The sequence below is a fragment of the Microcaecilia unicolor genome, chromosome 4 (assembly GCF_901765095.1).
Source record: "Microcaecilia unicolor chromosome 4, aMicUni1.1, whole genome shotgun sequence".
NCBI lineage: Eukaryota > Metazoa > Chordata > Amphibia > Gymnophiona > Siphonopidae > Microcaecilia > Microcaecilia unicolor.
The window spans coordinates 271,868,842-271,885,644 of NC_044034.1; the positions used below are offsets into that span (position 1 = coordinate 271,868,842).

Consider the following 16,803-nt stretch of genomic DNA (forward strand, 5'->3'; position numbering starts at 1 on the left):
TGTAATGAACTGCGCCTAAATTCTAATGCGCGCAGTTCAAAAGAGGCATGGCTATGGGCGGGGAAATGGGCATTCCAAAATGTACATGCAAAGTTATAGAATATGGCCCAGTGCGTGTAAATCTACGCGTGGGGTATTTACGTCACGTTTTTGCTGGTGTAAATGGAGACACATAGCTTTAGGCGCTGGGATATCAACTAAGTGTATTCTATATACTGCACCTAAATCTAGGCGCTGGTCATAGAATGCGCTTAGGCGGAAATGTTTACCGTGTGGATTTTTTTAGGCACCTTATATAGAATCTGGGCTAAAGCGCTATTCTGTAAAGGGAGCGTGCCCTTTATAGAATAGTATTTGGTGCAGATCCTGCACCTAACCTTTCAGCGCCATACTTACGCCTGCTAAAAGCAGACGTAAATGCCGGTGCTCAACTGTAAATCCACGTGCAACTTTTTTGGAATGCCCCTGACACCCCTGACCACATCCCCTTTTCAGATACACACGATTGAAGTTAGGTGCTGTGCTTTATAGAATAAGCACATAGCAAGACGCTCAAGCAAAATTAAATTGGTTGTTAGCACCAAATTATAATGTTCATGAGCTCATTAATCAATTTATTTGCGCACACATCTCAGATAAGCTTACAAAGTTGGGCGCAATATATAGAGTCCGGTGGGTAGTGTCTGCACGTTTAATGTGACACAATTGTTGCTGGATTTGCACTGGTATTTTATAAAGTCACGTGAGGGGACCTTTTACTAAGCCATGTAAGCGTCTACGTGCACCTAACGTGTGCCAAAATGGAGTTACTGCCCAGCTACTGAGTGGCTCTTGTGGTAATTTCATTTTTGGTGCGCGTCTGATAAATAAATTTCGGACATGCGCCAAGTGGCATTTGACGTGCATAGGTCATTACCACCCAGTTACCGCGTGAGACTTTCCCGCTAGGTCAATGGCTGGCAGTAAGGTCTCAGACCGAAAATGGATGCGTGGCAATTTTCATTTTGCGCGCGCCCAAAACACGCGTCTACACTACCGCAGGCCATTTTTCAGCGCACCTTAGTAAAAAGACTCCATAGGTGTCTAGGAGCCTTCCTGCTGACTTCACCTAGGCACCCTGTTATAAAATCACCCACAGCATGGCAGGGTACTTTTACTGATGTACTATAAACCTCTTAACTATGCACATATGAGTTGAATTGCCTGTAAAAACATTCCTGAATTTGAAATGACTGAACATCAGGTTTGCTACGTTTTTAATATTCAAGCCTATGCTCAACTCTGCCACAATTTTATAAGTCGATCATGACTTTCATTTCATGTAATTTTTCTTCAGAGGCCAGATCAAGTAATTATTTTATATCAGGTAAACAGGTCTATTGTAAGTTGGAAGATAGTATTATTTCATTTGTACGTTGTCCAGGTTTGACGAGTTATATGTAATTTTCACAGTAGCTGGTATCCAAAGATCGGTACCACTATATAAGCAAAGAGCTCTTAAAGTCATGTGTTTTTGATTCAGGCTCCATTGTTCCATCACAGAATGATATTTAATGCTTTGACAAACTGTAAAACTGTAAAGAATTTTTTTAGAACCTAAATTAAGAACTCACAAGCTGCCTGTTTGATTGAGCTGTGTTTCACAGAGGGCAAAATGTTTTTTTGCATTCTCTCTGTATGGTAGCACTTGGCAGGGAGAGCATTCAAACCTTACAGTGTCTGGTAAGCTCATTTTCCTACTCACCTAGCCTCAGTTTAGCTAAGAAAGGAAACTGAAAAACTTTTTGAAAAACATCTTTCTTTACTCTTAGGTATAAAAGGAGATGTGGGTTTCCCAGGGTCCCCGGGAATACCAGGTGTTTCTGGAATCAAAGGAGAACAAGGCGAACACGGTCCACAGGGTCCTCAAGGACCTGCCGGTTTCCCTGGAGTACCAGGCATTGCAGTGGAAGGTCCGAAAGGAGACTCTGGCCCACATGGTCCACCAGGGTTTCCAGGTAAACACAAACAAAAAAATGACTTTATACTAATTTCTCACTGTAGGAAATGTAAGCATATTTTAGGCTTGAATTTTTTTTTACTGCAGTGTATTTTAATTTTGTGAAGTATGAGCTTAATTATACTTGAATATTTTAATTACATTAATGGTCAGTAGCTCTTTAAGTTCTCTTCTTGAGAGATGTATACATCAACTTTAGTGACAGAAGGACTGATCAGCCTTCCATTTTTTTATAGACAAGTATAAAAAAAATACATGAATAATGGAAGGATTTAAATAAGTATATTGCTATATTTAAACGTAGTCATGCAGATTATAATGACAGATAAGCACTGCAAGGACCTTCCAGTTTTTCTGATCCTACCAGATCTTAGATTTTTATTCTTGCAATGAAAGAATCCTCTGTGCTGATCAATACTTTCCTGCATTCTTTTAGGGAATCGTTTTCCAAAAGGTTTAGCTAACTAATTTCAGGAATTAATAGGTTAAACCTTGATATTAAAAATTTCATGACTGCCCTTCTCTCCCCCTTGACTAACTAACCCCCCCTGTTTACTAAACCGCACTAGCGACTGCTGTGCTCTAATTCCGACACAGCCCATTCAGTTTGAATGGGCTGTGTCGGCTTTTTGCCCTTTGCATTGCTGTATTTGTTTTGGGAGGGAGGGTGGGGAATAAAGCTAAATCTTCATTGTTTCCCGTTATTCTCCATTTAGAGGGTTTCTTTATCTCACACTCAGATAGTATATAGTGTGTCATGCATGATCTCTTTAATGTATTAATGAAAATGTAGTTCTTCAAATGACATCAAATTAATGACCACACACATCTAAGTGTAATTTTGTACTTCAGCCTTTTAGAGGAATCAGTTATTATTCAAAATTTAAAATATTCATCAACTGTTGAACAGAAAGTGCTATTGAGAAGTACTGAATTTTCTATATAGGTCTCCCAGGCCGTGAAGGATTACCAGGTCTTCCAGGCCAAGAAGGTTCTAAAGGTATTAAAGGAGACAGAGGTTGGCCTGGGTCCCCTGGAGGTCCAGGAGGTAAAGGTGACTCAGGGTTTCAAGGAATTCCAGTAAGTATTTTCTTGTTAACTTTTATTTCTGAAGGTTTATTGTGGGCCATATTTACTAAGCTTTCTTTTTCCCTGTTGCCATGAAATAGGAGAACCCTTTACTGTATTTGGCCATATGTTTATAATCCTCAATAATTAATCTCAAAATACTGGACAGTATATACCACAATAAGATCAGTGAATGAAGAGGCAAAAAAAGTTCGACAATATTTTTTGATTGAAAATAAATTGAAAACAATTATGAATGTAAATGTGAAAGGAGATCCTCAGAGACTTAGGGTCCTGTTTACTAAGCCACGTTATAAGCGTGTTAGCAACTTTAACATGCGTTAACCATGTACATGTGTTAACCATGAACGCATCTACAATTGTACCTCTATCCAGGAAATCCAGACTGCCCCCAACTTGATTGACTGCACTTTTTGTCCTTTTTTGTCCTTTAGATTGTAAGCTCCTTTGAGCAGGGACTGTCCTTCTTTGTTAAATTGTACAGCGCTGCGTAACCCTGGTAGCACTTTAGAAATGTTTAATAGTAGTAGTAGTAGGCACCTACATGGTTAGTGTGTGCGCTAATTGTAGGCACCTTAGTAAACAGGGCCCTTAGTTCACCTTGATAATCCAGTTGTCACATAAGATGATATTTATCTTTTGTTGGGTTCCTCAACTGTGAACAATAACCCCTAATTTTATAAACTTACGTGCACAATTTTGTGGTCACAAGTTATAGAGCATTGTCAGTTACTGTATAACATAATTTAATAATTAGCTGCTAATTGCTACCAACAACCAAAAATTGGCTATAATTGGTGTTAATTGCCACTAATTGGCGCTAATTTGCAGTTATGTGTGCAACTGCCTCTAGTCGGGATTCTACAAACTGTGCATGCAAAATCCATAGTGCAGAACTGCAAGAGGCATAGGCGGGTCATACGTGTGTGGGTTATAGAATACTAGTAATATGTGTAACTCAGCAATTAGGTGTGAGTATTTACATCAATCTTTGCTTAGAGGTGAGCATTTAATTGCAGACTTATGCTAGTGTTCTATATCGGTAATTATGGCATAACTGCTGATATAGAATCCATACTTAGCATGCATCATCCTGGCACCTAACTTTAGTTGGCCTGTAGAGCATTACCCCCCTAAGTACTTTGTGTGCTTAACATAAATTGTCTTTATAATATAATCTTGTTTACTACTACTACTACTTATCATTTCTAAAGTGCCAAAACAATTCAAAAATAGTCACCAGAAAAACTGAAACAACGGAGCCACTTATATGGTCTTGAAGGAACTCCAATATACATTGATTGTGTTCTGGATATCTTTAGAATGGTATTAGCTATTTGTAGCTCTGTTGAAAAGCTATTACTATGATTCTAATGTAATGGTTTAAGGGTAAACTAACCAGACAGATATTTTGTGCCTGAAAGTGACTGGTCTCAAAGCAAATTGTATCTGGCTGTCAAATCTCCATACAAAGTGGCATACCCTGGAGAGGATATGGTGGGTGTTAGCTACTGCCCTTTATTTCTGTCTCCAGCTCCCCTCAGCATGCTGCCAAGATCAAAAAAGGCATCCTTTGTGCCAAGACCTGCTTTGAGTTCTGACAAGATGTTTCATTCTGATCGCCTAAGATTCTTTCCCTTTTCTGTAGAAAAGCATCAGCGAGTCTTTGGCATGGAGCTTGCCTTTATCTGTGCTGCTTCACCAGCTCTTTATCTAACAATGATTTTGTATGATCAGAATCATGAAATAGTTTAAATGTTCAAGAAGAACTCAAACTCTTGTAGCCTAACATAGTTTCACACTAATTTTCTGTGACCTCACCTTGAGTATTGCGTTCAATTCTGGTCGCCGTATCTCAAAAAAGATGTGGAGGGGCATAATCGAACAGCGCCGGCCATCTATATGGCCGGCGCCGTAAAGCAGCGGCCGAACCGTATTATCGAAAAAGATAGCCGGCTATCTTTTGTTTTGATAATACGGTTGGAGCCGGCCAAATGTCACCATTTGGGCCGGCTTTAGAGATGGCCGGCATCGGTTTCCGGCGATAATGGAAACTAATGTCGGCGATCTCAAACCTGGCCAAATGCAAGGCAATTTGGTCATGGGAGGAGCCAGCATTTGTAGTGCACTGGCCCCCCTGACATGCCAGAACACCAACCGGGCAACCTAGGGGGCACTGCAGTGGACTTCAAAGATTGCTCCCAGGTGCATAGCTCCCTTACATTGTGTGCTGAACCCCCCAAATCCCCCCAAAATCCACTCCCCACAACTCTACACCACTACCATAGCCCTAAGGGGTGAAGGGGGGCACCTACATGTGGGTACAGTGGGTTTTGGGGGGTTTTGGAGGGCTCAATATTTACCACCACAAGTGTAACAGGTAGGGGGGATGGGCCTGGGTCCATCTGCCTGAAGTGCACTGCACCCACTAAATACTGTTCCAGGGACCTGCATACTGCTGTCATGCAGCTGGGTATGACATTTGAGGCTGGCAAAAAAAAAAAAAAATAATTTTTTTGGGTGGGAGGGGTTGGTGACCACTGGGGGGGAGGAAGGGGAGGTGATCCCTGATTCCTTCCAGTGGTCATCTGGTCAATTGGGGCATTTTTTTGAGACTTGGTCCTAAAAGTAAATGGACCAAGTGAAGCCGACGAAATGCTCGTCAGGGCTGGCTTTTTTCCATTATCGGGCGAAGCCGGCCATCTCCAAACCACGCCCCCATCCCGCCCCCGTCCCGCCTTCGCTATCCTACCGAAACGCCCCCTTGAAGTTTGGCCGGCTCCACAACGGAAAGCAGTTGGTGCCAGCCAAAATCGGCTTTCGATAATACCGATTTGGCCGGGTTCAGGAGATCGCCGGTCATCTCCCAATTTGTGTCGGAAGATGGCCAGCGATCTCCTTCAAAAATAAGCTGGATAGCGGAATTAGAAACGGTTCAAAGAAGAGCGATCAAAATGATAAAAAGGATGGAACTTCTCCTGTATGAGGAAAGGCTAAAGAGTTTACGGCTTTTCAGCTTGGAAAAGAGACGGCTGAGTGGGGATATGATTGAGGTCAATAAAATCCTGAATGGTGTAGAATGGATAGAAGTGAATCGATATTTTACTTTTTCAAAACGTACGAAGACCAGGGGACAGTCGATGGAACTACATGGAAACACTTTTAAAACAAATAGGAGGAAATATTTTTTCACTCAAAGAATAGTTAAGCTCTGGAACTTGCTGTCAGAGAATGTAGTAACAGTGGTTAGTGTATCTGGGTTTAAAAAAGGTTTGCACAGGTTCCTGGATGAAAAGTCCATAGTCTGTTATTGAGATGGACATGGGAGAAGCCACTGCGTGCCCCAGGATTGGTAGCATGGAATGTTGCTACTAATTGGGGTTCTGCAAGGTACTTGTGACCTGGATTGACCACTGTTGGAAGCAGGATACTGGGCTAGATGGACCATTGGTCTGATCCAGTATGGCTTTTCTTATATTCTTATGTTCTTAACAACAAAAATCTGTGTCAGCGTGGTTGAAATGAGCCACCTGCCATTACAACTTTCTTTTTCTTCTACTTTTCAAAAAAAAAAAAAAAAACTTTATCATTCTATGTTATCATATATATGGGGCCTTTTAGTTATAAAGTGTTACTGCCTCATCACCTCTGTCAGCTCCCCCCTTCTTCTGAGTTGAATAATATATGCAGGCAGTTTAAGCCTAGATGAGTTTGTACTTTTTAAATTCACTGTAACTACACTGTTTTTCCACTGGCCTGGTAAAGAGAGGATAACTCTCGAAAGCTAGTGACAGGTATATTATGTTAATCCAATTTGGGGGGGAAGTTATCAATGAGGCATACCATTAAGATGGGTTTTTTAACCACAAATTGTGCTATTGTAGTATAGGGTCTCATGGCAAAAATGAGACCCTATGCTAAAATAGCATGACTTGTGGTAAAATAACCTACCTTAACTGTAGCTCACACTGATAATTTTTCCCCTTAGACATTATCACCTGTAACTTGTTCATTGACCCTCATTTCTACATACAAATAACATTACATTATTAGTGTGGGATCTGAATAAAACATTAAATCGGAATCTCCAGGGTGGAAAACCTTTTCATGTAATTTGATCCAACATAATCTATAATTTAGTCTCCAAGTTCTGGAACCACTCAAAGGCTGCCCATAACAAGTAGCACCCACTAAATGCTAGAGACACCCATAGAAATATATGGGCCTCTCAAACATTTAGCACCTGCTTATTTTTAGCACGCGCTAAAAACGCTAGCGTGCCTTTGTAAAAGGACCCCATAGGCAAAAGGGACAACCTGAAGTTTTGCCCTACATCTGAACCATAGAGGAGTTCCCACCATTGATCTGGACACAGGCCTTTGGTGTTGAGTGCGGAGCAATAATCCAGGATCTGAAACCTATTCCAAAACCAAATTGTTGCAGATGTTCCAGTGTAACTATCAAAGACCTTTTCACATCTGTACTCAACAAAGCAGGTTGAGATATTGTCATGCCGCACCAAAATGTTCAAGTTAATCATCTTACTGATATTATCAGCCACTTGTCTATGCTGAACAAAACTGACCTGGATGTATCAAACCTGGCAGTACCAATCCCAATCAGTTTGCTAATACTTTAGCCAAAATTTGGACATCAGTGTTCAAGACTGAGATAGACCAGTCAGACTAACATTCCGTTCTATCTTTGTTTTTCTTAGGGATAACTGAGATCAAAACTTCCAACGTTTCCCCAGGCAGAGTCTTGCCCTCAAACACTCTATTTTGTTTCCTGCATTTTGAAATATACAAATTCAAAAAATCATTTTTGAAAAGTAATAACACTACTACTACTACTACTACTACTTAACATTTCTAGAGCGCTACTAGGGTTACGCAGCGCTGTACAAAATAAACAAAGAAGGACGGTCCCTGCTCAAAGGAGCTTACAATCTAAAGAACTAACAGAAATGTTGCAAGGAAAATCCAATACAAAGAACCCAAAGAGAGAGAGAGAGAGAGATGTAGATATAGATATCCTTTCAATGCTTAGCCTAGGTGGGTCACTCCACAGTCGTATTGCTACTGAGTTATTGCCATCATTAGTCAAAAACCACCACCTCCCTTTATTCTAATTGTTCTTACTTTGCTCTTTAAGTACATTTTTCAATCATTTTCAATTTTGTTTTGTAAAGATTTTTTATCTAATCATTATAATTTTTCAAAATATCTGCTTTATAACTCATTGCAGTGGTAACTTAGCTTTTGTCGGGCAGGGCTCTCCCTCCCACCCTCCAACGAGATAAGATTCTCCCAGTCTCCTCCAAATCCATATGCACTTCCCGGATAGTCTGTCTGCATCAAGTTAGGACAGAAAAGAGACTGTCCTAACTTTATATGGTTGCTCAGCCGGTTAGTGAACTTAAAATTGCTGCTAACTAGTTAAGCTAACTGCACTAACTCTTTCCCGGACTGCCTACAAACTAGCTAGATCGAGGGAATATTTAGCAGCACTAACAGGTGGGGTCCTGTTTACTAAGGCGCGTTAGCATTTTTAATGTGCCTACAATTAACGCACACGCTGAACGTGTAGGTGCCTATATGGATATTGTAGGTGAGTACACGGTTAACACGCGTACATGGTTAATGTGTGTTAAAGACACTAACATGCCTATAACGCAGCTTAGTAAACGGGGCCCTAAGGGTGTCTTTTACTAAGCCGTGCTAGCGTTTTTAGTGCATGCTAAAAATAGGCACGCGCTAAACGCTAGAGATGCCCACAGGAATACATTGGTGTCTCTAGTGTTTAGCGCGCCTTAGTAAAAGACCCCCTAAGTGTCTCTGAATATTCCCATATCACCCGCAGAAGCATTTTATACGGCCAGGAGCCTCTCCTGGCTGTTTAACCAGCTTATAATCGAACGAGAATAACGCCCAAGTTCCGACCTAAATCGGGAGATGGGCGTTCTTCTCACAAAAACAAATAAAGCAGTATAATCGAAAGCCGAACTTTGGACGCTTTCAACTGCACTCCGTCGCGGATGCGGACAAAGTTGACGGGGGCGTATCGAAGGCGTGTCGAAGGCGGAACTGGGGCGTGGTTATCGGGCGAACAGAGATGGGCGCCCTTCGCCGATAATGGAACAGTTTTGAGCTAGAATTTAGGACACTTTTCCTGGACCCTGTTTTTTGACGAATAAGGCCCCCAAAAGTGCCCTAAATGACCAGATGACCCCCAGAGGGAGTCGGGGATGACCTCCCCTGACTCCCCCAGTGGTCACTAACCCCCTCCCACCACAACAAATGATGTTTCACAACTTTTTACTTTCACCCTCAAATGTCATACCCTCCTCCCAAGCAGCAGTATGCAGGTCCCTGGAGCAGTTGTTAGGGGGTGCAGTGGACGTCAGGCAGGTGGACCCAGGCCCATCCCCCCTACCTGTTACAATTGTGCTGCTTAATGCTACTAGTCGTCCAACCCCCCCAAACCCACTGTACCCACATGTAGGTGCCCCCCTTCACCTCTTAGGGCTATAGTAATGATGTAGACTTGTGGGCAGTGGGTTTTGAGGGGGATTTGGGGGGCTCAACACCCAAGGGAAGGGTGCTATGCACCTGGGAGCTCTTTTACCTTTTATTTGGTTTTTGTAAAAGTGCCCCCTAGGGTGCCCGGTTGGTGTCCTGGCATGTGAGGGGGACCAGTGCACTATGAATCCTGGCCCCTCCCATGAACAAATGCCTTGGATTTATTCGTTTTTGAGCTGGGCGATTTCATATTCCATTATCGCTGAAAAGCAAAAACGCCCAGCTCACACCTTGACGAATAAAACATGGGCGTCTTTTTCTTTTAAAAAATACGATCCGCCCCGCCCCTTCACGGACCCGTTCTCGGAGATAAACGCCCATGGAGATAGGCGTTTCCGTTCGATTATGCCCCTCTATAATCACTTTGAATATCCACCCCTTAATTTACACTAAATTGATTTGATATGCCAGTGAGAGATGGTGGGCATGGAGCAATTTTTTCGCCCTTCCATATGTCCCCCCCTGTGCAGCCACACCACTCATGCAGTTCTTGGTTTGGCACTGTCCATTTCCTTCCCAACCACATATTACTCGCTGGTCAGGGGAAGGAAATGGGCAGTGCTGTACCAAGTCCTGCATGAACCGTGCAGCTGCACAGGGGGAAGATATGGAAGGGTGCAAAAATTGCTCTTCTCATTGGCAGTGGCAAACTGTGCAGGGCCAGAGGCGCCAATGGGCAAGTCCTCAGGACAGCTATTGCTTGGTACAGTCCTGGAGATGATGTGAAGGACTCTAACTGGATCAGGGAGTTGTCCTCTCAGGACTATAGGCATGTAGATTAAGAGTATGGATGGAATAATATTAAATTACTATTTATAATTTTGTTATATTCCATGGAACCTGCTAATTTCTAACATGCTTTGTGACTTTTTGGGGAAATGAGGGATATCAGGATACAATGAATGCACCACAATTGATAAGTTTATTGTCATCTGTTAGTTCTGTAATATCATTCATCTCTCATTTTGTTGTTTTTGTACAGGGTGAATCAGGATTACCAGGTTCTTCTGGTCCTAAGGGTGAACATGGACAACCAGGAGTTCCAGGATTTGTAGGTGAGGTTAAAAAATATATATATCATATATGTATGTATGTGGTGCGTGTGACTGGAAAAAAGTGACCAGAAACAAAAATTGAGGTTTTAATAAATTTTATTAGGGCCAACAATTTGTAATGTAAACCCAGTCTTTTATGTGAAAAAATAAAAAAGTTATCAAAGTTCTAACGTAACTTTTTCAGACTGCTTATGGACCCATGACATGAAAATGCTGCCATTCTCAACATTTTGGATCTGCTATGTTAGTCACCTTTTTCCAGGGATGGTCATAGATATCTATATTTATCTTTCTATGTATCTCTCTCTCTCTCTCTCTCTTTATGGCTTAAACAGCCCTGGATGTTTTTGTTTTGCTCCATTGTAGCAGAAAAATGTCCAAGTGTTAGGAACACCCAGATCCTGCCCTTAACGCACCCCTGACACACACCCTTATGATTTGAATGCACTTCTGATGGATTTAATAGAAAAACATCTAAAACTTGGTTTAAAAAATACCAACTTGGGCGTTTTTGTGAGAAAAACGTCCAAATGCAGATTTATTCCACTTTGGGTCATTTTTCTCTTTTGAAAATGATCCCCATGATGTAACTGGTGGCATGTTAGTGTGGCAACTTCCAGGATTCTGTAAGGTATTCATGTCAATTGATGTCCCTGCCCATGCTTCATCCATTGACGTGTCCCTTCTCGCTTATCACTTACATGCCAAACCAGTTACGCATACCTTTATAGAATGCCATTTAGTGCCCTTATCCTTCAGATTCTATGGCGACTAAAGTTGCGTGTGCAAGTTTGGTCACGTATCCAAATTGCGCATGCAACCTGTTTAACAAGCCAATCAGTGCTACTAATAAGCAATTATCAGCACTAATTGCCACTAAGTAGACTTTTTGAGTTCAATTTTCTAAAATGGTGTGTGTAAATGCTAGTGCGTGGATCACAAAAGGGGGTGTGGTCATGGGAGTGGCCTGACCCTTCCTAAAAATGATGTGCACTGTTACAGAATCCAAGCCTAAGTTAGGTGCAGGCATATATTCTATAAACTGCCTTAATTTTAGGTAAGGTTTATAGAATAGCACTAAATGCAGTTTTATTTAGTGCTGATTTTTTAGGCACTATTTATAGAATTTGATCCTATGTGCCTAACTTCCAGTTTTCACAGCAGTGGCGATTTTTACAGTTTTAGCACGTGGTAACCATTAGCATAGACCTGGACTAATGGCTACCACGCACTAAAACCCACACTAACTGTTTAGTGAACTTTAGTAAACATGCCTTATTATTTGCAAAGAAGTTGTTCCCTTGCATAAGAGGCCCTGCAGTATATAACATGCATCAGTGCACGTTAGCATGTGCTGTCACTGTAGCACACTTTATTAAATCTAGCCCTTAGATTTGCAAATGTCAGTGTAGGATTTTGTGAGTTACTGAAGTTACTGAGCTTTAGCAGTATGGTCTGTGCTGTACCACTTCTAATGTTTTATACAGAAGAACAATCCAAATCATAGTTAACTTGATGCTAGGCTCTACCTTGGGGGGACAGTACCCAAGAAAAAGATCTAGGTGTCGTTGTAGACAATACACTGAAATCTTCTGCTCAGTGTGTAGCGGCAGCCAAAAAAGCAAACAGGATGCTAGGAATTATTAGGAAAGGGATGGCAAATAAGATCAAGAATTCTATCCTGAGTGGTATAGAACGGGTAAAAGCGAATTGATTTTTTAGTCTTTCAAAAAGTACAAAGACTAAGGGACACTCAAGGAAATTTCATGAAAATACTTTTTAAACAAATAGGAGGAAATATTTTTTCACTCAATGAACACTTAAGCTCTGGAACTCGTTGCTGGAAGATGTGGTAACAGCAGTTAGCGTATCTGGGTTTAAAAAAGGTTCGGACAAGTTCCTGGAGGAAAAGTCTATAGTCTGTTATTGAGATGGAAATGGGAGAAGCCACTGCTTGCCCTGGGATCGGTTCCATGGAATGGTGCTTCTAATTGGGTTTCTGCCAGGTACTTGTGACCTGGATTGGCCACTGTTGGAAACAGGATACTGGTCTAGATGGACCATTGGTCTGACCCAGTATGGCTGTTCTTATGTTGGATTAGACTACAGTGAATATGTACCTAAAGGGGGTTATTCTATAATAAGATACCACTATAGGCGCTGATTATGGTACCCATTTTAAACCAGCTTTTCGTTACAGCATATTAGCGCAAATGGCTGAAAATGAGCAACATTAAGATGCAATCATTTATAACAGCCCCAGAGCTGGTATAAATGTTCTTTGGGTCAGCATATTTTACATGTGAACAGGATGATGGAACCATCTTTAACCCTTGTTTCTTGTATAAGATTATTTTAGTATGGTGGGGATTTGTGGCTCAATATTCTGTTCTTAAGGGTTACTTTTGATTTGGCTGTGGTAAGTTGGGGGCAGGAGGGGGGTGTTCATGTGGTAGTTCCCTTAGAATATGGGACAGTAATTTAGGTTTGGGTAGGGTTCTGGGCATGGGATTGGATTGGGGGGGGGGGGAAGCTTTAGGGGGGGTAGGGGAGCTAATATGGAAACTTTTTAACCTATTTTTTTACATTATCTGTTTATGTTCTCTGCTGTTCTCTGTTGTGTATCTTTGGATGTTTTTATGGCTTGTTGTATTAGTCATCAATAAAACAGATTTCAAATATTTACATGCTTTCCTACCTCCTTAACCTAGTAGACTCATTATAGAATTACCCCAAGAGTGCATTTGCAAACTCTATCTATGCATCCTGTACTGCAGTTTTAATCCTCTAATAATGCAAAGGAATAGGATTTTTTTTTATTAAGGAAAGCCAATGCAATTCATTTATATTTAAAAAAAAAATGAAATTAATATTTTGTATTTGTTTTTTGATTTCCAGGGCCTAAAGGTACCTTTGGGCTCCCAGGGTCTAAAGGAGAACAGGGAGATCAAGGTTTTCCTGGACCTAAAGGTATGTTTTCTAAATCTATAGTGTAACTACGCAATTATATAATATGATCATTTAGGTACCCCCTGAGCTATAAACATTTAATTATACATTTATTTGCAGGTATACAAGGTCCACCTGGTCCCACTGGTGTTCTTCAGATTATTAAAGGAGAGCCTGGTTTACCTGGCTTAGAGGGCCCAGTGGGTCCTTTAGGACCCCCGGGGTTTCCAGGTCCAAAAGGACAGCAAGGTAAGAAGATTATTTTCTGTGTCTGATTTTAACAGTAAGTAAGCACAGCACTACTAAAGACTGCAGCATGCATGCAATGAAGCTCATTCCATGAGCCAGTAACGGGGTACATACTTTTATTTCTTTTCTTAGGTATAACTGGATCTGTAGGTTTACCTGGACAACCAGGTAGCCCAGGGTTTGATGGCACAACTGGTCTAAAAGGAGATATTGGTCCCACTGGTCCACCAGGTAGGTCTATGTTAAGTGAACTAAATTAACTGTGAAAGTATATCATGCTGCTTGATCCATCCCCTACAGAAGATTTGTTTTGTCCTCACTGGCTGTCTAATAGTTTGGGAATGAATAGTTAACAAGAGTACTGCATATTAATAAAGTTGGAAGAAAAAAAGAGCAGATCAGTGATAGGTGTATCCACATGTTATTAATCAATCCACATATAAAACAATGTCCGATACAGGTCATGTTTCGCCCAGCAGGGCTTCGTCAGGGGCTACAAAAATTAAAAACATGAATATATCAGAATGTGTAAATTCACAAAATATTAAAAACAAACAACCAAAGGTGCTATAGTACCATGTAAATACAATAATACCATGACATAAAAATGATTATAAATAAAAATAATAAATAAATATGACGATAATACTACTACTACTAATCTAATAAAATAATGTGCTCCTCCAACATTCCAATGTGTCTCACTGGAATCGTAACCACCTGCTGACATCACTCCTCCAACGTTCTCCGTCCCCCCTCCCTCCCAGTTCCATGGGACCCTGGAACTGAGAGGGAGGGACAGAGGGAGGGGGACCCTGGAAATAGGAGGGAGACACTGGAACTCGGAAGGGGGAGGGGGGCCTGGAACTCAGAGGGAGGTGGAGGGGGCAGGGGAGAGATGCTGCACATGGATGGATGGAGGGGGCAGAGCACAGAGGACGTTGCCTGCATATGGATGAATGCAGGGGAAAGAGCATAATGCAGGGGAGGGAGGGGACCCTGAAACTCGGAGGGAGGCAGGGAGGGGACGACCCTGGAACTCGGAGGCAGGGAGGGAGGGAGGGAGGGGGCGACCATGGAACTCGGAAGGAAGGAGGGGACAACAACCCTGAACTCGGAGGGAGGGAGGGGGGACGACCCTGGAACTCAGAGGGCGGGAGGGAGGGGGGACCCTGGAACTGGGAGAGGGGGGCCCTGGCACACACTCTCATGCTCACACACACACTCTGTCTCTCACAGACACACTCACACCCAGTCTCACTCTCTCTCTCTCTCACACACACACAGTCACTCTCACACACACTCAAACATACACACTCCGAGGAAAATCTTGCTAGCGCCCGTTTCATTTGTATCAGAAACGGGCCATTTTTACTAGTAATAATAATAATGTTAGACAAACCACAGTGGTCACAAAAAAGGCACATTGAATGAAATATCAAGCAAATAGACAAACCATAGTGAATAAATAGGAGGCACATAAAATAAATGTCAGCAAATAATATCGATTGATTAATGAAGTGTGGATACACCTATCACTGATCTGCTCTTTTTTTCTTTCGTCTTGGACTTTGCAGATCGTCTGCCCTGTTGATTTTTGGGACCCTATTAATAAAGATGTTCAGGTGACTAATTATAGGGCTCTTACTAAACCGCATTAAGGGGTCCTTTTACTAAGCCACACTAAAAAGTGGCTGGCGCTGTTGTCAGCTCATGGGTTTCCTGCATGCTGCAGCCACTATTAGCGGAGCAGTAAAATGGCTGCGTTCTTTTCTTTTTTTTTTTTTAATGGCCATACGCTAATTTCTCCGTTAGCATGTGGCCATTATCACTGGGAGCCCTTGCTGTCACCTGTTTATGATGTGATAAGGGCTCCCACGCTAATTGAGTGGCATGCGCTAATGTGTCTGCTGTACCTGATTAGCACAGGCATGCCTACTCTCTGTCCCCAGACATACCTCCTACAGCAAAAATTTTTTAAATAATTTTTACCTCAGGAGTACCGTGCACTGATGGCTAAACTACCGTATGATGCCTCTGTGTGTCCCGCGATAGTACCTTTTACCATGTGGTAGGCCAGCGTTAGGCCTACCATGCCTTAGTAAAAGGGCCTCTAAGCTGTTAACTTCTGATATAGTCAGTGGTGTGCTGGAGCAGGCTCTCACAGGCTCGCAAAAGCCGGTTGTTAAGTTTTAAAGAATTTTGGGAGCCGGTTGTTAAAGTAGGGCCCTCCATGGCTACTTTAACAACTGGCTCCCAAAATCTGGGCTTGGGCCCCCTGCTGAATTCTCTTTTACTTTGCTGGTGGGGATGCTGAGCCCTGCCAGCCAAGTAAATAGACTGCTGCTGCTCCCCACTCCTTGTTTCCAGCTCTGAGCAGCAGGCTGGGACTTCTCCAGCATGTGTGAGAAGTCTTAGCATGCTGCTCAGAGCAAGACGTTGGGAGTGGTGGCAGTCCATTTATTGACTGCCAGCAAAGGTATGCCTAGTGTGCCTGCAAGAAAGGAGGGAGGAGAGAGAGGCAAGTGTTGCTCCCCCACCCCCGGCCCCCCCTGGCCCTTCCAATTGCAGAGCTGGCTACGTCTGAAGAAAGAGCCTGTTGTTAAAAATTTACCAGCACACCCCTGGATATAGTGCAAGATAAGAGATAATGCCCAACCGTATTAACATGATTTGTGGTAAAATACTCATTATGGCATTTTCTGTTTGGAGGTATAGTAGGCGGGGCATGGACGGAGAAGGGGCATTGCCAGCATACTGTGATTAACATGCTGCACATACCTCATGTTGACAAATGTGACATCAGAGATAGAAGAAGTAAACCAGGCTTATCCAAAGAACTGGGACCAAACAAATAATTAATAATAAAATCAACACAGTT

The 16,803-nt window shown here is 42.2% G+C and overlaps 1 protein-coding gene across 1 annotated transcript in view; it reads left to right on the forward strand.

Annotated features, from left to right (window-relative positions):
* Positions 1–16,803, forward strand: part of COL4A1 (collagen type IV alpha 1 chain) — a 363,110-nt gene that overhangs the window by 315,467 nt on the left and 30,840 nt on the right. Inside the window, exons 42-47 of the mRNA XM_030201564.1 lie at positions 1,812–1,997; positions 2,946–3,079; positions 10,652–10,724; positions 13,623–13,694; positions 13,794–13,922; positions 14,055–14,153. Of these exons, the coding sequence (XP_030057424.1) occupies positions 1,812–1,997; positions 2,946–3,079; positions 10,652–10,724; positions 13,623–13,694; positions 13,794–13,922; positions 14,055–14,153 (693 nt within the window). The remainder of the gene's footprint in view (positions 1–1,811; positions 1,998–2,945; positions 3,080–10,651; positions 10,725–13,622; positions 13,695–13,793; positions 13,923–14,054; positions 14,154–16,803) is intronic.